This window comes from Bombyx mori, chromosome 4 (assembly GCF_030269925.1).
Source record: "Bombyx mori chromosome 4, ASM3026992v2".
Lineage (NCBI taxonomy): Eukaryota > Metazoa > Arthropoda > Insecta > Lepidoptera > Bombycidae > Bombyx > Bombyx mori.
In genome coordinates, this window is record NC_085110.1 from 14446724 (window position 1) to 14470101 (window position 23378).

Consider the following 23378-nt stretch of genomic DNA (forward strand, 5'->3'; position numbering starts at 1 on the left):
GTTGTTTTTGTATTTTGTTTCAATTTCTCAAAATAAAATAAAATAAAAACAAGAATATCGGTGAAGAAATATTTATTGCCGTGCGGAATGTTAGCAAATATGAACATTATGAGTGATTTAGAACCAGCAGACTTCAGAAATTATCTATAAATGGATTCGATCTCGTTTGACCTAATATTAAACCTCGTGACACCGTTTATTCAAAAGCAGGATACTATCCTACGATAGTCTATTATATATCTATTATATAACTATTACATATCTAATTCTACGATAATAAAAGTCCAAAAGAAAGATTGGTTGTAACATTAAGATTTCTTGCAACAGGAAATTCGTATCAAGATTTAAAATTTAGTTCTTCAATATCCCAACCCCTGATGACAAAAACTATCCCTGAAACATGTCGGGCTATTTATAAATGTCTGACAAGTTAAATAAAGGCGACCGAAATTAATACTTTTTATTCGAAAGCCAAAAAAACAAACTAAAACGTCCTCACGCACGGAGAGCTATGGGCCGGCTGAAGCCATTCAGTAACTAAATGCGATTACACCTTCCTAAATGCGTTTCTAATTAGGCTTCTAAATGATTCAGTCAGTCAGAAACCATGTATTCAGTAGACTAACTTACTTAATGCTATTACACTTGACTGAATTCAGTCGTCTGAATTCAGCCAAGTGTAATAACCTTATTAAGGGTTCTAAGTGTTGAATAGAGTTTTTAATTTGTACTTCGGTAAAAGGTTTATCTATTCCAAGCCCCGAATACTTTGCTTTTTAAGGAACTGTGTGTAAAGTTTACCACGATGCACTTTTATGGCGCTCATTGCATGGCGTTGAGACAGTATAACTGGACACATAAGATTGGAGTTTGTCAATATGCGTCCAGAATTTTATGACCACTCATTTAAGCTCGCTGAATAGCAGCAGTTAAACCCCCATTTTAAAAAAAATAGCCCAACCACCATAGAGATCCTACTTATTGTTAATTTAATTCCAGCCCACTTAATATGCGTAAAAAGATATTTCTAATTAACCGCAATTGCTAATGCAAATAATGTGACAAGCTCCTGATTATTATTAGCCTGTAAAAATTGTTTTGTTACGTCTGTCACTTGCAAAAACTGGAGAGTACACTATTTAATTTTGAGATCAAAGCCATAAAACAAATTTACTAGATTCCTATCTTGTGTTTTTCTCGGACTTACAACAGGGCTGGTATCATTTTTCTTTTCCTACGTCATAAAATATTACGCCAAGTCTGATTCTATGCCAATGTCAAAGAAGGTCACCGGCCGTGGCAGGGTGACACGAAGTGACATAATGTTGCAGATTCTTTGGTTCGCCCAATTGACATGCAAAAGAATCACGCATAATGCTTAATGTCCTGCAAAACTGAAATGGTATATATCATACATCAATGGAAAATATTTACTTATGCTGCTCGACTACTCCAAGTGAACAAAATGATGTTATATGATCAAAGCAATTGGTTACATTTCCCGATACTTACTCATTTTCATAAATACAACCCGAATGAGTTAAGTTTGAGAAACCTTTATCCTTTTAAATATACATTTACTTATAAAGATCTTTATCAGATCACTAAATAGATTTACTGAACGAAACAAGACTTGGTGAATGAGTTCACTAAGGTGAACATTTTCCCCTAAATCTGAGAGACTATTTGTGTGATAAATGCAAGTTGCGTACAAATAGCTTTTTATAACGCTTCATTTTTTTAATTTCACTTAATTTAAATTTTTAGCCATCAACATTAAAATACCAAATTTAACAGTATAGCTCATAGATTATACACTTAATATATTTGAGTATAGCTTATCATATAACTCTTTTGCCGTCAAAATGGAGAAAATTAAAAAATAGAATTCCAGTTGTCAAATTTATTATGACGTTTCCGTTTTTTTGCTGATCAGAAGTTTGTCTTGAATTTTTCGGGATTGTTTGTACAATTTCACTAAAAGTTCTTAAAAAATGGCTGCAGAAATTAAACCTGCCCCGAGGACACCCAATGATAGATTTTCAACCACGAAAAAACCGGCACTTTTAAGCAAGCTAGAGGGTTGTACTGACGATGTGAACGCCGCTGTGGTGATACCTGGCGAGGATGGAGTAATTAGCGTTTGCGATGATAAGTAAGAGATCTGACTCCTTGTTACTTATTGTTTGATAACGATTCTCAAAAAACAAAATTATTGCGATCGTAGTTAATTTATTAGGTGTTGAAAAGGAATATGGTTGTTATGCCGAATAGTTAAGCTTGTAAACCTTAACTTAAATTACAATATGTTTGGATATAAATATGTAGAGTTAGTAGTAAACACTGCAAATATTGAAAAATGTCTTGTTAACATTAGGACAGTAAGAGTTTGGCTGAAACGTGATTCGGGTCAATACTGGCCGAGCATTTGCCAGTACATGCCATCAGGCTGCACATCAATGTTCTACACGCCAGAAACTAGGCAGCTATTTATTGGACAAGAGAATGGGACCGTTTCAGAATTCACACTAGCTACAGATTGTAATAGAATAAATCCAGTAAGTGACTTTTTCTCTCTAAACAGTAATAAGATTACTAACACTAAAAACAACTCTATACTTAAGATAGCCAGTAGTATTTATCAGAATATGTTATCATTATGGTTATATATTAGTTTATTACTGTGGTTTATTTTAAATAATTATTTTATATTCTAATGTAATCCTGCTACTAATTCCTTTTTTGATTACTATAGGTGAGGTCATTACTATTCTGTTAATAATTGGCTATTGGATCTTGTATTTGAATGTAAATACAACATGAATTCCAATAACTACATTGAGATATGAATTAGATATTAAAGTTTTATTTGTGGAATGACAGTCTCATCCTTCAATGTAATAGCACAAAAAAGGCTACGTTGTAAGCTGTCTGAGCTCACATTACACCTTAAAATTATAATTATTCAAGTCTATCAATTTGTGGGTTTGAATTTTACTATGCACGGTTATTCTTTCATTGTGAAATTTGTTTTTGAATTTAAGTGTTTTCTTAGTACAATAACATGTCAGACAAGTCTGACTTAACTTGACTTTGGGTTTGACATTGTTGATATCTATGAATGATATGTAGAACATGGACATTATATGTATTGCAATTTTTATTTGAACTTTCATTGTCTTTATTTTAGCTTTTTCTTGTTTAGATAGAAAGGACAAACAAACTCAAAGTTCCCCTGTTAACATTTGTTATCATAGCCCATAGATATGGCAATGTGAGAACAATGAACAACATTGGGATATAATTACGAAAAAAACACCAGTAAGCTACATTAATAGCTCTTGCCTACCTCAGAAACCAAAACACAGAAGTACTTTCAACAAGAAAGGCAGGTAGACTCGTCAAATCTGCTGATGGTTTTCCTATATGTGATTTTTCTATAAGCACTATGGTACGCAGCACCTTGGCATTGCTGATGATCACTTACCATCAGGTGTGACATGTTTGTCTGCTTTCTATGGGTATGAGAGTATTACAGAAGAGTGCTTAAATTATATAATGTCCAACTTATGTAAATAATGATAATATACAACTGACCAAATGTTTGTTTATTAGACAAGAGAATATCTGGCACACACAGCACGAGTCACAGCCGTAACGTTCTCCCTCAGCTGTGAATGGGTATTGTCGGTGAGCAGGGATAAATTTTTTGTATATCACTGCAGTGAAACAGGCAGAAGAATCGGGGGTTATTCATTTGAAGCGTGGTGCACAGCTTTGCAGTATCCTTTTATACTAGAATAATCTTAATTACTTAACACGGAAAGTATTTTAGTAGAAGATAATTTCAAAAAATTCTTTTTATAGGCTTCAATTAATGTTTCATAGTTTTGTGATGTAATAATGCTTATATAAATCATTGTCTGCAGTGAAAAGGATGATATTTTAACGTTTTGTGTGTAAAAATAAATTTAGCAGATAAAACACTGGTAATCCGAATCCATACACATCATATGAATGATGCCACTCACCGGAAGTAATAACAACATAATTTCCTGAATAATCCAATTATTAGATTTGATTCCCAGTCGAAATACGCATTTGTAGGCGACTACAGCGGACAGATAACCATGCTCAAACTCGATAACAACGGAGCGGCATTAGTTACGACACTCAAAGGACATACCGGGTGAGAATAAACTATTAATTCCTAAGCAATGAGTTTTGTCTAAATTCGGTTCATGTAGTGTTTACCCGCCAGATTTTCCCGATCCTGCGGACCAAATGGTAAACAGTCGACGTTACCCTAAACACGTCATTTCGGATCCTCCCGATCCATTAACGGTGCTTTAAGATGCCTTAAGCATCGTTCATTGTCCTCGTCGAAACCGTCGCTTGCGATGAAGGGGTCGGCGTGTTAACCCACAGACACAATCCACTGCGTTTCTCGCCGGATTTTTTCAATGGGTCGCGTTAGTATTAGTAACGTCATCAGGTTTGATCCCCGTGAGCTCACCTGCTTGTTAGGTTACGTTGACATAGCCTCTCAAAGCTATCTTTAGCTTAGGTAGGAAAAAAAAGCGCCTTATATACTAGACACAATTGTATTTAATAAATGGTACGGTTTGCAAAAAACAAAACGTTTTGTTTCATCGGTTCATCAGTTCACCTGTAATATAACTTCCATAGAATGTACCTGTAATATAAATTCCATAGCTGTAATGTGAATGTTGTGATCCACCTTAATTAGTGTAGTTAAATTCCTATTAGTGTTGATATTGCATTTGTCATAGCCTTGTAACCTGTGTGTAACAATATACTTTAAACAATAAGATAAGACATTGAAAAGATATCATTTTTGTACACAAAGTGATAAATAATGTACGATTTTGCTATTTTCTCTACACAAAAAAGTACCCATATTATGGTGTATTTATTATTTGTTATACTAACTTCTTATGAACTTCGTAACTAGACTAACAACTAGACTAGCATAGTGGTCATAGTTGTTCATGGACATCAACCATGCCGAGAGTTACTCTGCGTTAAAATCGAGCCACTGCCCGCTTATTTTTATTACACGATGTTATTCCTTTACCGTCGTAGTCAATCGTGAACATTTCTTAAGTACGTATTTCATTAGAAAAATTGGTACCCGCCTGCGGGATTGGAACACCGTTGCATGCGTGTTGTATTGCTTGATGTACATTAGGCCACGACGACTTTCCGAAGCCCACAAAATATATTACAACCATTACATGCTTTCAGTCGTCTTTTACGGCACTCATGGGAACAGATGTGGTGTTGCTACTCTTGGCGATGCTAGAAAAGTCAGATGGATAGAACTATGCTTCGGCAGTAGCAATGCTTTAGTAAATTGGCGGTGTCAGCCCAAATCATCCTCAGAACATACGGTACAGAACATAGAATACCAGACTTTGTAGATCCAGAAGTTCCATGCGGTTGGATTATTGACAATCCCGACGGTTCTCGTCTTTATGCAGTCACATAATAGTATCAGGTATTTAAGGGAATCCACCCAAACACAGTAAATGTACAGCAGGCTGATCCTATCTACTTTGCCTAACGTAAGTTTCTGACCAGGCGTGAAGTACCATTTCGCCCTCTTGGCTTCCATTATTTTAGAAGCTAATATGGCCTCCAAATAACCGCGATACATTTTGCCCAATATCTGCCTCCCCAAAAAATATCTGAGTCCCCAGTCCACTAGGCCAGGTACCTATACCAGAAATAAACAACGATATAACGCTAATTAAACGACCTTATCTGTTCAAATTCATGAAACAGATGTGTTTATTTTATTTTTTCATAATTGTTTTCGTAGCTGTCTTTTCTCGAGAGACCTTTAAATTTATATCAAGGTCTCAACGAGACATGTACGGCCTAGTGAAAATCAACAAATTAAATATTACCATTTTGATAAAAGAAAACATTGTGTGTTTTCATACAGACGCTGACTTTAGTATGTATATTGATGGAAAAGTAAAGATGGCCCCTAATTAATATGAGCTGGACCATAATAGAATAAATAATAGTTTAAAAAAACTAACAAAATACGCTTTTAAAGAAAATCCAAGAAATATCTTATGAATAACTACTTATACCATGCACCCCACGCTTTTTTACAATAAAATAATTTTTTCTTACACTATTTTTAATTCAAATTTATTTTCTGTTTTTTAGTTGGATTTTCTATAAAAGCGTATTTTGTTAGTTTTTTTAAACTATTATTAATTTTTGATTTCTTAGTTGAATTTCAATTTTTTCATATATATTTTTTTAATTTTGAATCGTCATCGGTCCTTAATAAGTATACTAAATTTCGAGTTAATCCGACGTTTTGAAGGGGGTCAAAATCATGTTCAAAGATTTTGTTACAAACATACATACATACGTCTGAAGCTAATAAAAGCGTATTAAAAAGGAATTATTTTTATTATCATAAAACATTAGACTAAATACATACTTGTAGAGACTATTGTATAGTCGTTCTTTGTTTGAGGTACGTGACACATACCGTAATTAAATGAAAGAGTTCATTTTAATTTGACGTCTAATGACGTTCATCAATATTTCGTATCGTAATTCTGGTTATTTCCACGAACTAATGGTACTAAAATAATTTAGACTGACTCGGTGGTGCAGTAATTACCGCCTATTACTGTGGCGCCGAGGGTTCGATGCCCACATCGGGAAAGAATTCGTCTGATGAACTGTTTTTTTACTCTTTTCTGGATGGGTGGGTTGTCATGGTTTTATTATCTATTATATCAATCTCTGTTATCAATAACACTAGGAATCCTAATTTGCGGCCGTATGACCGTGCGTGATTTGTTCCCATTTATTTATTTATTATTATTACGAATCGTGATTGTCGGTTTGAAAGGTAGGGTAGCTGTTTTCAATCAGTTTATGGGCTTCTTTAGACGGTCTTCCTCCTCCTTTTATTCCTCCTTTGTGCCTTTTTTTTATTTTTTTTATTGCTTAGATGAGTGGACGAGCTCACAGCCCACCTGGTATTAAGTGGTCACTGGAGCCCATAGACATCTATAACGTAAATGTGCCACCCACCTTGAGATATAAGTTCTAAGTTCTCAGTATAGTTACAACGGCTGCCCCACCCTTCAAACTGCTTCACGGCAGAAATAGGCGGGGTGGTGGTACCTACCCGTGCGGACTCACAAGAGGTTCTACCACCAATATTATTGAGCCTCATCGTGACTTCCACCTTAAATTATACATGTACCTCCATGTACGTAAATATTAATAAAAACTTCGAATATTTCTCTTCAAATAGTCCATCAAATAAATTTCCAAAGTTTACAACCTTGTCCACCTCAGCTAGTCCGTGAATTATTTATTACGTAATGAATAATTTTAACATCCACGTATACTATAGTATCTACATATTTTAATACTAATTAAATTATTGCGTATTCCCTTGGGGTACGTATTAATATTATGAAGTTTGTCATGTCGTTGTCTAAACGACTATTTCATATTATCAACACGAAAGTGACTTTGTACGTTTTCACGTCTGGAACGGTCGGTTAGTTCTTTTGTCGTCTATTTTATGTACATACGAGAACGGTCAATTCGTTCCTTGTCGTCTGGTTCGTGTTCATCTTTAAGGAAGTCAAAAAAAGTACTGCTATTCACGTCCGCCCTCGTTTCATTTTTTTTTATTTTTTAGATAAATAAATATTTACTAACAATCACGCCACGTTAACTGGTCCCGTGATAAGTTCGTAAAGAACTTGTGTTACAGGTACCAGATAACGGATATAAATGTAAGATTTTTATTATACACATACATATATTTAATATACATCCATAACCCTGGAAAAGACATTTATATTTATCATACAAATATCTTCCCTTGGCGGGATTCGAACCCGCGACCCCCTTGTGTAGTGACCATGTCACTTACCACTACACCAGACGGCCGTTTTTGATTTCTTGTCAAGTTTTTGCCTTAGTCTGTGTCTAGTCGTTATAGGTCTTATGTCCTGTTAAAGAGGTTGCATCCCACGACACGTTCTAAAGCAGAACGATTTTAACGCAATACGCAAATTGTAGCCCTATGAAATCTCGGAAAGAATTTATATTCTACCCCTTTTTTGCTACATTGTTCCCATTGCGGAGTACGCTTCTCCTGCCACGGTATATAAAGTGTAGCCCACGCAAGCTTCCGACGTGAAGCTGGTATTTAATAAGTGCGTAGCTACGTACAAAGTACTAGACACAAACAAATTTTACCGATGAGCATAGCCGACTCCCCACCCTCCTCTAATAGGGAGAATAGGCAACATAGTTATAACTCATGTGATAAGTCTATATTGATAAGAATCATGTTCCTGTTTCCTTCTTCAACTAAGCACCCATGTGTTTTGCTTTTATTATGTTTAGTATATGTTTGTATTGACTAAACTCACCAGTGCTTCCCTACAAAGGAAAAAAAACACCTAATAGCATCAGTATTCTGTCGATTAGAATACATTGATATTTTGAAGAATCGCGTCAGAAATATTGACGATGAAACTATCTATATGTAGGACTCACGTAGACGCATTAGTACACATATTTATAAATTTTGTCGATATTAATTATGGCCGTCAACGCAAAAGTCGCCTCCTAACCCACAATTCATATTCGTATTTATGTATTGCAATTTATTTCAAACATAATAAATTTTGATTCAAAATCGGCCTATCCCTAGTTTCATCCATAGATAATAGATGACTTTGTAAACATTATTTCAGCGCGTATTTTTTTGCCTACGAAGTATTGTAAAGGTAAATTTGAACCTCATTATCTCCATACTAACTATGGTAAGCTTTGGCCACTTTTGCGCTGACGGCTTCAATTATCCTTGTCAATATACCATTGAATCAACCCATGTTGTTACCTCAATGAACGCCGAGGACCCACATCAATATTTGACATATGGAAAACTTAACTTAATTTTGTAATAATATTTGCAGTTCTGTCCGAGTGTTGAATTGGGCGCCGTTACCTCAGCTCTTGTTTAGTGGCTCCTTCGACCAGACTATCATTGTTTGGGATATCGGTGGTCAGAAAGGAACTGCCTATGAACTCCAAGGTCACAGGTAAATACTTCTCCCTCATCTTTTGCTAGCTTATTTTGCTAATTGATATTGTGATGCCGGTGGGATTAACGTCACCTGTCGTCAAATAGCAGAAACACCTAACAAATTTCTTGAATGTTCGAGAAGTGTTATGTTGGTACAAGTAACGCCATCTGTAGTCCTCCAGTTGGATCGTGAATGTTCTAATAGTCTCGAAAGTGTTCTTGATATAAAAAAAGGAGTCTAGGACATTCTCGAATATTATAATTGTACCGAGAATGTTCTAGAAAACAATAGACATAGTCGATATCACTGTAATAGCGCTGCATTGGCGACCAGAAACAATTCTATTCGAAAAGAAGCGGGTCACCTCAAGAAAACGAAGAAATAGTGGATTGCGATAGTGTAATATAATTTAAGTGTTGTAATAAATACATTAGTTTTAGTTATTATTTCGGTGAGAGTTCTAAGCCCCAAGATCGTAACATTATATTAAAACGAATATAATAAAGATAGCTTTTTCGCATATGATTTATGTATTTATCCATTTTGTATATTTCCCAGTAACAAGGTAACGGGCCTCTGGTACGTCGGCAGCTGTGAGCGATTGATGTCGGCCGCCGAAGACGGCGCTCTGGGCGTGTGGGAGATGGGCGTCAAGAGGAGAGAGACCCCCGCGTGGAAGGAGTCCGACCTCTGCCAGATCTGCAGGGCGCCGTTTATATGGAACGTCAGGGCAATGATGGAGAAAAAACAATTAGGTAAGTGTACCGTTCAAGTGTTAAAATCTTGAAAAGACAAGCTAAACGAGGCCTCCTGTAGTCGATTCGATCGAGTTAAATCCCACCTGTTCATAACCGGATAAGTAAATAATATTGTTACGCGCTGGGGTTCGGGATAATTAAATATTCTACCAACGTACAATATAAAGCTGTATTAACACTTAGAACACTCAAAGAACACTTTAAAATTCTTAATTCATTTCTTCCGCTTCGCTTCAGGTGGTCCGTTCGCTGTTTCGCTTCCAGTAGTTCCGATTACTAACTAACTGCGTGCCATCTCTGCAACGCTTTTATTGTCGATATGATATCCTTAGATTTATCGAGTACATTTTGGGCAAGTCAAGTAGCCTCGATGTGTGTTTCTGCTATCCAAACAATAGATGGCGTTGTACTTCTCTATTTTTACTAGTACCTTCGATATTCGTTCGGATATTCGGCGATAGATGGCGCTACTCTTGCCGGTATAACAATCTTGTTTATATGTTGCATGTCTGTTATGCGAGTTACATGATTAGAAATATGAACGCTGTGTTTTGATGTGTGCTCAAGCCTAGCTTCGTATTTGTGATAGCTTTAATTCTGGCGATCAAGATTGTTAGGAAGATAAATGATAATATCATTTGGTAACCAAAGAATGTTGTTCTCGCGGCTTAAGGTCTCCGACAGCACCACTGCCGCTGGTGTGGCGCGGCGGTGTGCGCTACTTGCTCACCGCACAGGCTGCCACTCCCCGTCATGGGTTTCGAATTTCCCCAACGAGTCTGTACGGTGTGCTACGAAACTCTACGTCACGAACCGTAAGTAAATAAAACATTTATATGTATGTCATTACGTAAGTATAGTGCAATGGAACACAAATAAAACTACCTCAATATAAATGAAAATAAGAATACGCGTTGTAAAAACATTGTCGTGGGTCATTGACCACATGCATCATCAGTTTTTGATTGTAAAAAACGACTATACGCGAACATTATTCTGTCTTCGAAAACGGCTCTCTCGAAGAACAATATCTATTTAGTATGATGAGTTGATTACCCACTAAAGCTATTAAGGCTTCGAGTTCATGTCTGTCTGCAAATATACTTTAGTAAAATCATATCTTGTCACCCTAAATATATGTATTGTTTTAATTTGTAAAAAGGAGGGAGTCTCTAGCGACATTCCACGACATGAAGCACGCGGTGGCATCCCTGTACGTCGACGAAGCCACCGGCCGCATGTGCACCGCGGGCAAGGACCGCGTCATCAAGGTGTGGGACGTCGGCGTGCTGCTGGCCCCGGCGCCCAAACCTGGGACCAGCGAGCAGTAACCCCACACTGGTACATTCTTAATGTGTAGGATCAAGTTTTACTGAAGATTTACTTAGCATCCCTGGCCAATAGATGGCGCTGTATACAAAAATTTATTTTGTTCTCGTTTTTGTCAATAAATGGCGTTATAGAGTTTGTCGCTTGTAAGCTGTTTCGGCCTACAGAGTATTTACGCTTGTCATTAAATTTACCATCAATAAAGGCAAACCCGAGTCGGAGCCAGTCCGCGTGGCTTGTCAACTCTGTACCACGCGACGTGCTCTCAGTGCGAGAGGCACACAATGCTCATTGCGCTGTTAATTTTAAGCGTTGAAAAGCGAACACGCGTCTATCGGTGTCGGATATAAAGACACATTTACCAAAAACGAAAAAAAAAGGCAAGGTTTTCGCGACAGAATACATGTTAAAAATTTTTGGTTACACAATTAAGACATGCTTTGTTTGACGAAATCAAAAATCCTCTTCGTTTCGATCACATGAAAAAATGTGTGTACAGTAAAACCTGAACCTTGCGTCAAGGCATTAAGATTAAAAATTGCAACTTACTGATTCCGTTTAAAAACGCTGTATTAGGTGAAAGAAATTATTATTTAATTGTTAAAATATTATATTTTCTTGTTATTGGTTCAAACGAATGTTCTTCTGGTTTGATACAAGACTGACTTTAATTTTCAGAGAAAGAAAAAAAACGCCCTATATCTGGATCTTGTGTTATTCCAATTGATGATTTTATATTTAGAAAATTTTAATCGAAGTTTCTAGAAGATTCAAAAAAGCGTCTGCTTTAAAGTATTTTCCGTGTGTTTAGCGTGCGGTTGGCAGCACGTCCGCAGCAGACTGAGTCTTGAAGCACATAGATAATACGCAAAAAGCAACTCAAGCAACTCAACTCAACTCAACAAAAATGTTTACGGGCGTCGACCACTAGATGGCTTCGCTTCGATTAACTTCTCATTGCTCCTGTAGATGGCAGTAACAAATTGCTTATCCTATATTTCATTTTTAATGAAGGATTTAGTAAATTTTCAGAAACCACTAATTGATAAAATTTAATCAATTTGTCTATAACAAATAGACTTGTATGTCGATAGTTTCCATACAAAAATAATAATTGTCTTATTGTGGCCCTGTTGAAGCACACTAACGCTGTGTCTGTGTATACATACATATATTGTAGGTACGGTGTCATCTCGCGTTTACTATTACCTCGGAGGTAAAATATTTGTTAGTGTTGCTGACTAAGAAAATACTATTTTTTATTTAATTTAAAAGTAATACGGGCACTATTGGCATTTTTCTTTATCATCAGTATTAATATATCCCTATTTTGATTTTGTAAGCGATAGTGGGAATTGTAATAAGGAATTGTTTTTATTTATGATAAAAATGTGCCCTGTTAAGTACTGGAGTGACTATTCATTTCGTACTGTAATCAAAAGGTATACGATTTCGTTGATTTTAAAAGCAATTTAAGATAAATTAAATTAAAAAGTCAATAAAAATATCTCTCACTAGCTATTCATTTGGACTGTTTTTTTTTCTTTGCTTAGATGGTTGGACGAGCTCACAGCTCACCTGGTGTTAAGTGGTTACTCGAGCCCATAGACATCTACAACGTAAATGCGCCACCCACCTTGAGATATAAGTTCTAAGATCTCACTATAGTTACAGCGGCTGCCCTACCCTTCAGACGAAACGCATTACTGCTTCACGGCAGAAATAGGCAGAGTGGTGGTACCTACCCGTGTGGACTGACCAGAGGTCCTACCACCAGTAAAAACTGGTTTTATATGTATTTTTTATTATTATGTCTCAGTTAAAAATTTCACATTCGATTTTAGTGTCATCGTACAATAAATTATTTATCAATGTAAATTTATTTATCGTTTGAACAGGTGGCTTCAAAAGTTGTATTGTATTAGAGATAAAATAGTCGATCTTGATTTTTAAATATAATCCGTTTAGAGATCAGAAGAATAAGGCGCCATTATTTTGAAGGATATAATTTTTGACAGATAACCTTTTACACATCAAACAATAATACTTCTATCAGTTGGAAGTTCATCTTTTTTTTTGAAGCTTCAATCATATTTGGAGACTATCCTTCGAATTGTGTCATTTATTACACACAGAAGCAGTATTTAAAACGAGAACTTGATTCATACGGAATATATTAAATCGAGAAATTACTAGACTACAAGATCTATGGATTGCCAACCGCACAGATAATATATTTTATGTAAATAAAAATAAAATAAAAATCTCACTGGAACATTCGAGCCATTAATACGAGTCATTATTTTATTCGTATAGTCTAAAGATTTGTTTTAAATGTTCACTTAAATATAATACTTAGTTAAGTTTGAAAGTTTTTTTTTCCTTTTCCTTTGTAATATGTAATACTTTTAATGTTTAGATATATCAATTATGCAACTTACTCTTACTTAAAACTTATCGGACAATAAGCTTAGGATCAAAAATATACCTCATCAGTCATTCAGAATTTTTATTGATTTTAATTAACCAGTCGTACAAGTGAGTATAAAAGCGTTTTGTCTCATTCTCATTTGTCTATTTTCACCTTTTAATGCCTCAAATTTGTATATATATATCTACTTTAACTATATCTATTTTAATTATATCTACTTTAAATATTAATTTGCTTAAGATAAACAAATAGATATGGTTTTAGGAAGTTCAAGTATACTGAACCCCAGGCTGGGTTATTATATTTTATTTAGTTTAGGTTTATGCTCCCCGATTGCCGGGCTTCAAGTAAAAATTTAATTGAAGGCTAACAATACAAGTTTGTGGTCCTACAATTTCATAACGAGCATACTGCTTATTGATTATGATGAAGATAGAGAGAGGTGCTTAATGTATGCGACTATTCCTTGTCTTGTTAATTAAATAAGAAAGTATTTTTGTATTATATTTTATTATATTATTATTGAAAATAATATCAATTGAAAATTTCATTCATCAATATCATCAATATGTCAATATGTATTGAAATTAATGTAATAATTTTGAAATTTAGTTTTGTTAATGTTTCCTTGTTACGATTTCGGTCGCGCCTGTCTCACCATCCATATAAAATAAATAAATGCATTCGATTCATTATATTTTATTAAACGTGATAAAAAAAAAACCTTTAAACGACATTAAAATGGCGTGGACCAAATGTTTATTGTAAATAGAATTGTTATAGTATTGTTAATAACTAGAAAAAAATATATGTATTATGTGTATTCAATATTATTCTTGATTTAAAAATGAGAAATCGAGAATATATTAATTTGTCGGCTTTCCAATTTTATGTCAACATTGTACACATTTATGTATCATATAATGTGAAGTTATTTTTGTTATTCTACAAAAATTATATAATCTGTTTAGCCTATAAAATGTATTTGTAGATTGGATATAATTGAAGAAAACGCTTGAAACTTGAATTTTTCCATTTTCCATATTTCAAACGGGTATGAAGAAGAGTGAATCGAAATGTAACTATTGTTTTAACATCATATTGTATAAAATTATGTATAAAATATTGTATAAAATGTAGGCCTCTTAAATAAATAACTGTAATGTATGGAATTCATATTTATTCAAACTATATAATAATATTTAGTGTTTACGTATATAATTAATTTTCGCTTAAAAACATTTTCCAAAATATTAGTACGTGTTTAAGCACTTACAAAATGATTTTGCAAGATTTTTCTTAATAAAGGAACAGGGTTGTTTAAATTTTTAAATTGCGTCTTTGTTATTAGTAATTTTATTTTGATTCGAATCCCGAATGTTCTCATGTAAAAGACGAATCAATAACCTTGTTTCTAAAGTTAATTTCTTAGTCGTTTTGCTTAATTATAATACGATAATGTCATATATTTTAATTTTAATCTAAAAAAGTTTATTGTATAACCGAATGCGTTTAAAGCTGGTATAAATAGCAACTAATGTTATAATTTATATTAAAATTAAAATAAATTATTTTTCCTTAAAATAAATCTTATTTGTATAATCTCGGAGCTTAACTTGGCGTTTAATATATTATAATACTGTACGATATGGTCCCTGCCGGGTGATTACTTAAACATTATAAATGTATTATTCATGTTTACGTTTTAGGTCTGCTTAAAGTATTATGCAAATAAAAAGAGAGTAAGAACTGTCCGTGTATCATTTTGAGGGGATCAGATGGATTGAGCCTGATTTACACAAGGAGAGTTTCTTGATACGTTATATAAATTACAAAATATTTTTGCCTAGTTTTAACAGAAACAAAAAAGGTGAGAAGCCGAGCCGTCCTAGTATAAAATTGAGGCTTAGATTTCATTTCTTAACTTGTTGGTGGCATCCACGTTATACTTATAGGTTAAGTGTGCTTAGAGCGAGTTTTGTTAACGTTCTCGATAGCGTAAAAGTTCACTCAAGTTTGTATGCAGTTGGAACAGCGCCCCTAGCGGCAAACGCAGACAAACGTTCGAACTCCATACAAATATGAGTTAATTTTTACGTTATCGAAAACGTTAAAAAACTCGCAGTAAGCACACAGCTGACCACTTGACATTAAATAAGCCGTGAGCTCGTTGTATCATCTACGCATTTAATGTATGTTATGAAAAACGATATTAATTCTGTTGAGCAGGTAAACCGAAAGGCGGTAAGCGTATAAAGTGCTTTTACATGACACTCACATTTACTGTCCTATTTCACTTAAAGTACAGAAACTCTCCGTGCTTTAATCAGTTTATCTTACACTAAAGGCGGAGACGTCAATGGATCGGTATCGCATACGTAAACTGTATGTTCCGGCGGGGGTCGCATCTCCCGGTGGGGTGTCGCGTGTCTCCCGGTGGGGTTATGTCGGGTCGCAAGGGATCCGGGCGGTGCCTGCGAGTCGCAGCATCCCCTCACCCTGGACACGAGTACTGCGAACTGGGTACGCACACCTGCCCGTTGAAGACTTTGTGTTCGGGACACGTCAGGTACGTTCTGTTGCCGCTGACACAGAAGTAGTAACGTTTGCAGCCGGTGCCCTCCTGCACGAAGAATCCGTCTCGTTCACATTCTGGACCGCCGCGCTCGATTGAATTAGATGGTAACGCGCCGCACTCGTGGTGCGGAGTCTCCACACACGCGTGCCCGTCGAATATTTTGCCTCCTAAGCAAGACAGCGTGGCTAGTCGGTCTCCGCCCTCGCAGTAGAAATATCTGGAATGTTTGTAAATATATTAATTTTGTTCAAAAGGTTCGTGAATTTTTGTAGAAAAAAAAGTTTTGGTTATCTTTTGATCTAAATTAGTTTGTAATTGCACTTCGACTCACCTATGGCAACCGGATTCTATCTCTGGGTGGTAGCCGTCTGATAAACCGTCACAGGAGTAATCTTCTCTGGGACAAATGCCGGATTGCGCAGGCACACAGGCTTCATCATCAAAGACACTACCAGATGGGCACGCGTAAACAGATTTCTCACCGGCCACGCATGAGTAGTACCCGCGACAACCAGTGTCCGCCGCGCGGTACCGACCGTCGGCTTTGCCGTAGCAAGAGTCTCTCTCTAGACTCGGACACAAGTATTGTTCGGCAGGTGAACATCGAGCGCCGTCAAACACAAGACCGACTCCACAACTGAGCACAGTGCGCGAAGCTCCCTCGCAATGGAAATATTTTGTACAGTTTGAATCTAAATCTTGATAAGTTCCACTTGGAAGACCTTCGCACTCTTGAGATCGTTCGGGTCCATCGCATGGAAATTGTGTTGCCGGAACGCAACCTGTCCCGTCAAAGACAAGCCCCGTGGCGCAGGTTCCTCTCGAAATTACCCGCTCTCTTCTGCAATCGAACCACGATGAACAAGAGCGCCAATCACGATGCATGCCGTCGGGACGGTTGAAACACGGACTGAGCGCAGGCGGAGGGCATATCGCTCGTGTAGCTGGTTCACAACCCGCTTTCGAGAATAGCATGCCGGGCTCGCAAACACCGCGACGAATAACTCGATGAGTCTCGCAAACGAAATATTCCCGACATCCGGCAGTGCGATCAGCGTAAGCACCATTAGGTTGATTTTGGCATAAAGACGAGCAAGCTTCGTCGGAGCAGAAGTCGGCATCGCCGGCCGGTAACGGCACCGCGGCTGATCGTGGTGATGGACAGGCAGTAGCACAGGTATCCTTGGTACACGATACAACAGCGCGCAACTCTCCTCCGACGCAACGTAAAAGTCGACGACATTCGTGCGATGAATCAGGATATTCACCATCGGGGAGGCCGGCACAAACGGGTTCATAACAGGTTCCGGCTCCTCGAGCGCAGGCTTGACGGTCGAGATCGAACCACGTACTGGAAGGACATGCTCGATCAACAGCAGTTCCGTTTTCGCAGCGGTAATAATGCTTGCAAGCCGTCCCGGGCATGGCATAGGCTAGGGTATCTCCAGGTGTACATACGCGGCGGACGCACGGTCGACGTTGTTGTGGTACACACGCACCAGCAACTTCACTGAAACTGCGTCCTGATTTGCACGTATATCGTCCAGTGATTGTTCCGCCGGAACAACGGACGTATTCTTTGCATTCTTTATCGTAGTCGGCATAAAGCCCGTCTCTGGTGCAGTTAATGTCATCACTCCCTGAAAATTAGACATAGTTTTTATTTAATTACGGTTAAAGCTAACATTTACTAATTTCTAGTGTTATTTACTCTGTAACAAAAATGTATTTTTGGGTAGTTCGATAGACGTACTTACCGACAAGTCGCGTGGCAAAAGCAAGCGCAACGAGAACGCCAAGAGCCGGGCGATAAGCTGGCGCGCGCGCAGACATATCGGCTGCGACTGATCACCGAAGGCAGCAGTGCGCGAACGTGACGCTGACGGTCGGGGTTCCTTGACATTCGCACGCCCCCGCTGTAACTCAATCCCTGCGCTGGCCCGGATGCAGCCTCCGATCTAGGAATCTAGACGCGCCTTGTTCGATTCCACAGCTCAACTGAAATTGACCAATGATGAAGCTCGTCGGCCGTGAACTTTGTCTTCTTGCGTAACGACAATGAGAAAATATATTCGATGAACCAAACGAAAAATTACGACAACATTAATATACGAACGTTAACAGATACTGCGATCGGAAACGTGTTTCTAGAAGTTAGCAATAAAAGACCGTTCAAAATTGGATGCTGTTAATTGATTGCTAGTTCAAATAAATTGGTATGTACACATCACTGGCTTCTTCGTAAATGTTCATCTGCTGTAAAATATTTTACTACAACTCAACTCAATGAAGTATCGTGGGAAAAAGTCAATAAAAAAGTAGGTAGATAGTAAAACAGCGATCGTGACAGAACGTATTAAATACTCCGTAGTGAGCCGGAATCTCCGAGAATCCGTGTAGGCACACGAATTACAAATGACTCCGTATTGACTTGTGGATAATAACAAGATGTTTACGTAAGGTAAGGTAATCGCATACGTCGACATTTGACATTGAGTGTGCTCTTCACATCTTTACTGTAGTAATTTATGCCTTTTTTATTCAACCACATAATTTTGGTAGATTGTAAACGGATTCGGTCCCAGAGTTGTGTCGGATGACGTTTATTCGACCTCTCGAAGATATCCGTGTTTTATTTGTGTAATGACCATCACTGTTTTTATACACAACCTAGAGCGACGACAGGTTATGTGTGAGACCCTGTTCGATATCCAGAACAGGGGTCGATCACTTAGTTCTAAAACGACACAACCGTAGAAAGTACTAAAACTTACAACGACTTAGTACTTATTAGTCTTAATCTGAGATGTAATTAAGTTAAAGTTAAACTCTGAATATTCTAGAGTTAGGATTGTCTATTCTCCGGGATGCCACCCCGTAGCGCTTGTCCGTGAGAAGCCCTTACTCTGTCGGGGTTCTGACCCCGGACTGAGATCGGACATCGGGTGGCAGAGTGCAAGGGGAGTCGTTTGGTGGGTGGGGATCTAAAACATCCTTGAGCCTGCGGCCGTTAAGACTCATATGACTCGCGTGCCCCTTAAGTGCGAAACCTCGTGTATGACTTTCGGCACCCTGTCCGAAAAAAAATGTTTCTCTAAACGGGAAAATATTTTTAACGAAAAATAGGTATCGCGATCTTCTTTCTCTCATGGGATAAGCGTTGTACATGATCAAATTTCGGTTACATATCTCAAAATCCCACATTGTCTGTCTCGACAGAGGAACAAAGAATTGGAATTAATACCTACAGTACCTACTTATTTAGTGTTCGAAAACTGAATGTCGCACAGAAATCACGATTTTATTATTTCTTAAAGGCCCCTACATGCAACCGTGAAAGTGAGTTAAGTCACGTAGCAGTGTCATTGCATTGCTAAAGTAGAGTATGTAAGATCCGTATACTAATAGATTGCGCATTGCCTTTAGATCATAATCTGTAATACAATAAACACAGCCTCGATCCTAGTTCCGCGACCACAATCTTTGGCACTCGATAGTCTCTGTCGACTTCGCAACAATGCAACGTTAGTACTTCCTCATATTTCCTTTCTGCTGTCTATTTCTTGCATTTTTTGCTTGTTACCTTTTCGTTTCAAAATATAGTTCTGATTGGATACTAAATTTACGTATTTTTACATCTTATTGACAGTTCTAGAAATGCTATTCTTTTAAGATGGGTAGATTATGATTGAATTTGAATCGATTCCTGTCGTCGATGGATCAGTTCATCATACTGTGATAGCTCCGTATTATATAGCAACACCATTAGTATTTTACCGTTTGGTTGGGCTTGTTGGCGGGAACGCGAGGAGTGAAGTTGTGTGATTTTGTTTTATTTTGTTTAGTGTTTCTTCAGGTTTAAATGTGTAATAACGGTGGTTTATTAACTGTTTAGTATGTGTGAAAGTGTACAAATGTGAGAAAATGAAACAAAGCCGCCGGACATAACTTCTCGGGATCCTCTAAAAAATCCATATTATCATATGGATTTTTTCATTGGACTTTTGATATCATCTTATTCATGAGATATCATCTTATTCAATTTGATTTCATCCCAGTTGATTAATATCTCAAATTAATCATCTTCATTTCATTTCATTTCATCATTTGCATAAAAATAAGAAAATAAATTAAAATAAGACATGACTTAAAGGTCTTAGATACCTGGTCATAAAATCCCTTAAAAAAATACCGTTTGGATAAGCTGTATTCCGGTACCGATCCATAGTTTATGAGGGTAAGCGATATACAATGTAACGGAAATTTTGACCTCGAGGTAGTAGCATCCGTCTTCACCCTGTCTACATAAAATAAAGCGAATATCATGGTAAAGTCAACTGAATTGCCAGTGGTGTCTGTTGCAGTACTCGGAGCCGCCATTAAGTACCAAAGTATTCAGGTGCATTCGTGTTGAAGCGATGTATCGGCGTTCGAATCCCAGGCGGGTACCAATTTTTCTAAGGAAATACGTACTCAACAAACGTTCATGATTGACTGCCACGGTGAAGGAATAACATCGTGTAATAAAAATCAAACCCGCAAAATTATAATTTGCGTAATTACTGGTGGTAGGACCTCTTGTGAGTCCGCGCAGGTAGGTACCACCACCCTGCCTATTTCTGCCGTGAAGCAGTAATGCGTTTCGGTTTGAAGGGTAGGGCAATCGTTGTAACTATACTTGAGACCTTAGAAGATGGGTGGCGCATTTACGTTGTAGATGTCTATGGGTTCCAGTAACCACTTAAGACCAGGTGGGCTGTGAGCTCGTCCACCCATCTAAGAAAAAGAAAAAAAAAGTATGATCTGATAGAACTTACAATTCGTGACTAAAGATTTGACGACTTCTTATTTACATCTTAGAAATCCTATGAAGAATGTCTGACGAGTAGTAGCTTCAGAACAATGAAGATAATTCCAATTATTATTTAACCGTCAAAATTTTTAAAAGTCCATATCAAAATCATTTACAATAAAACCTTATATAATACTGTTTACGGTTATTTAATTAGACTTGAAATAATGGTCGCCTAATGATCGAAATTCGACCATATTCACGGATTCTTCAAGACCTAAATTACAGATTACTTTTTCTGTTACCTTTATTGTGTTAAAATTTTATATTGATATGATGTGAAGATATATAGAATATAGGATACTTATATTAATATCAATACATAGATTTTCTGCATTGTCATTACATTCCTTCTTAGAATATACCTACCTTATTAAATGTAAATTTCCAGGCATGTATGTTATGTTTTGATTATTCAACAATTATTTTAAACCATTTCAGTAGTTGTCTGTTAAAATCCGAAAAACTTCCCAACTCAAAGTGACACTAATCAAAGATGTGACGCCAATCAGTTCCCAGAAAGATGGAAAACCCATAATGTTGGAATATGATAAGGATAAACTATTTTGACCTACACAGGGCATTGCTCTGTACTTTCAAAGAGATTTAAAATAGGGATGTAAGTTTATTTTAATACATTTTTGTATTAAAATCATTTAATTAGGTAGATGTTTGAACGAGTCCACAGTTCACTTGGTGTTAAGTGGTCGTAGGAACACGTGATCTGAACCCTAAAACAGCTGTATTGAAGTCGTCGTGGCCTAAAAGATAAGACGTCCGCTGCATTCGTATCTACCGATGCACCGGTGTTCGAATCCCGCAGGCGGGTACCAATTTTTTTAATGAAATACGTACTTAGCAAATGTTCACGATTGACTCCCACGGTGGAAGAATAACATCGTGTAATAAAAATCAAACCCGCAAAATTATAATTTGCGTCATTTGTTACTGGTGGTAGGGTTTTCTGAGTCCGCACGGATAGGTACCACCACCCTGCTTGCCTATTTCTGCCGTGAAGCAGTAATGCTTTTCGGCTTGAAGGATGGCAGAGCCGTTGTACTGTTAGAGCTGAGACCTTAGAGCTCTCGTCTTAAGGTGGGTGGCAACATTTAAGTTGTTGATGTCTATGGGTTTCGGTAACCACCTAAATCAGGTGAGCCGTGAGCTCGTCCACTCACCTAGTATATATATATACATATTTATTAATATAACTATGTTTTATGTTGCATGTTTTTGTTTGTAATTGAAAGATAAATTTTTGTGCGAAAATGTAGTATCACAAAACTAACTAACGTTAACCAAGAGCTGTAAAACGTTTATTTGGCACTTAAATAAATTATTTTAAAACCAATTCCAATAAATTTAATAATATTTAAAAGAAAAACTTAATTCGGGAAAACCTTGTGATTTGAAAAACGCTTTAAAAAAAATCGTTAAGGGGTAATTGCATTAACAAAAAATATTTGTCTTTTATTAAATCTAAACGAACAACAAGTGTGATCGCTTTTAGAATTAGCATTTCGGCTTGGCTATTTCTGGGCAAAATATAGCCATTGGTGTATTCATAGTAAATAAAGAGAGGTCCTGTGAATTTGTTGAATTTTTAAAGTGTTTTGGGTTTTTTCCGTTGTTATAGCAATTAAATTCGAAGTGTTTGTCAAATTACCTTTTCTATGTGGTGCTTAAGAGTACTGTGTGCTTAGTACGAGTTTTTTAACGTTCTCGATAGCGTAAAAGTTAACTCAAATTTCTATGGGGTTGGAACATTTGCCTACGTTTGTCGCTAGGGGCGCTGTTCCAAAGGCATACAATATTTCTTGAAAGTCAAATATATTGTAATGACGAAGTAAATGTCGAAGTAAATGATTTGAACTTACAACAGGAAATCATAATACATATTTACCATGCTTAGGAGTTGTTGTTTTTGTATGTTTACATTTCGTGAAGCCGTAACGCGAATTTAAGTAACGAACGTTCGAGATCAAGTATCACCCTCATCAGGTGATTTTTTTTTGTACATATTCCATTGCATCTAATACATGAGCTATACTGCAATGCACTAAGACCACCACCGGGATAAGTTCACAGGTTTCGATTGTCGACTTTAATGCTGTGTATCACAGGCATTGCCAGCAGTCTTTGTGTTTTTGGGAACGGTTATTATCACGTTAATTCCGAGAATTAAAAGGTATTTTTAATGTTAGAATTGGAACCTTGCGTGCGAACGTGAAAAATACCTTAGATAATTTCTGTTGCAATTCGAAATCTGAGTTTGTTTCTAATAGCGATCGTCTGTCCTGTCATTAAGTACAAG

At 36.8% G+C, this 23378-nt stretch overlaps 2 protein-coding genes across 3 annotated transcripts; one reads left to right on the forward strand and one right to left on the reverse strand.

The window, feature by feature from the left end:
- The first annotated feature begins 1897 nt into the window (after positions 1-1897).
- On the forward strand, positions 1898-15384 carry LOC101740155 (WD repeat and FYVE domain-containing protein 2). 2 transcript variants are annotated; one of them, XM_038010734.2, is made up of 9 exons: positions 1902-2155; positions 2378-2558; positions 3616-3782; positions 4076-4189; positions 9006-9131; positions 9675-9871; positions 10548-10689; positions 11037-11215; positions 12015-15384. In XM_038010734.2, the coding sequence occupies exons 1-8, from the start codon at positions 1995-1997 to the stop codon at positions 11203-11205; spliced, it is 1257 nt and encodes a 418-aa protein (XP_037866662.1). In that variant the 5' UTR covers positions 1902-1994; the 3' UTR covers positions 11206-11215; positions 12015-15384. The 2 variants fall into 2 exon arrangements, with proteins under 2 accessions (XP_004930891.1, XP_037866662.1); XM_004930834.5 differs by having other exon boundaries at positions 1898-2155; positions 11037-15384.
- LOC101740021 (multiple epidermal growth factor-like domains protein 6) lies at positions 14798-18627 on the reverse strand. The gene is made up of 4 exons (XM_038010733.2): positions 18329-18627; positions 17970-18210; positions 16544-17852; positions 14798-16429 (listed from the first exon to the last, which is right to left on the reverse strand). The coding sequence occupies exons 2-4, from the start codon at positions 18043-18045 to the stop codon at positions 16129-16131; spliced, it is 1686 nt and encodes a 561-aa protein (XP_037866661.1). The 5' UTR covers positions 18046-18210; positions 18329-18627; the 3' UTR covers positions 14798-16128.
- Between the last annotated feature and the right edge of the window lie 4751 nt (positions 18628-23378).

Excerpts from the sequence above, each read along its gene's own strand:
- LOC101740155 (XM_004930834.5), top strand. The coding sequence starts at position 1,995 with ATGGCTGCAGAAATTAAACCTGCCCCGAGGACACCCAATGATAGATTT. Across the intron at positions 2,156-2,377 it reads ATTAGCGTTTGCGATGATAA|GACAGTAAGAGTTTGGCTGA; the intron begins GTAAGAGATCTG and ends TGTTAACATTAG. Across the intron at positions 9,132-9,674 it reads TATGAACTCCAAGGTCACAG|TAACAAGGTAACGGGCCTCT; the intron begins GTAAATACTTCT and ends TATATTTCCCAG.
- LOC101740021 (XM_038010733.2), bottom strand. The coding sequence starts at position 18,045 with ATGTCTGCGCGCGCGCCAGCTTATCGCCCGGCTCTTGGCGTTCTCGTT. Across the intron at positions 17,853-17,969 it reads TTTTGCCACGCGACTTGTCG|GGAGTGATGACATTAACTGC; the intron begins GTAAGTACGTCT and ends TCTAATTTTCAG. Across the intron at positions 16,430-16,543 it reads ATAGAATCCGGTTGCCATAG|ATATTTCTACTGCGAGGGCG; the intron begins GTGAGTCGAAGT and ends CAAACATTCCAG.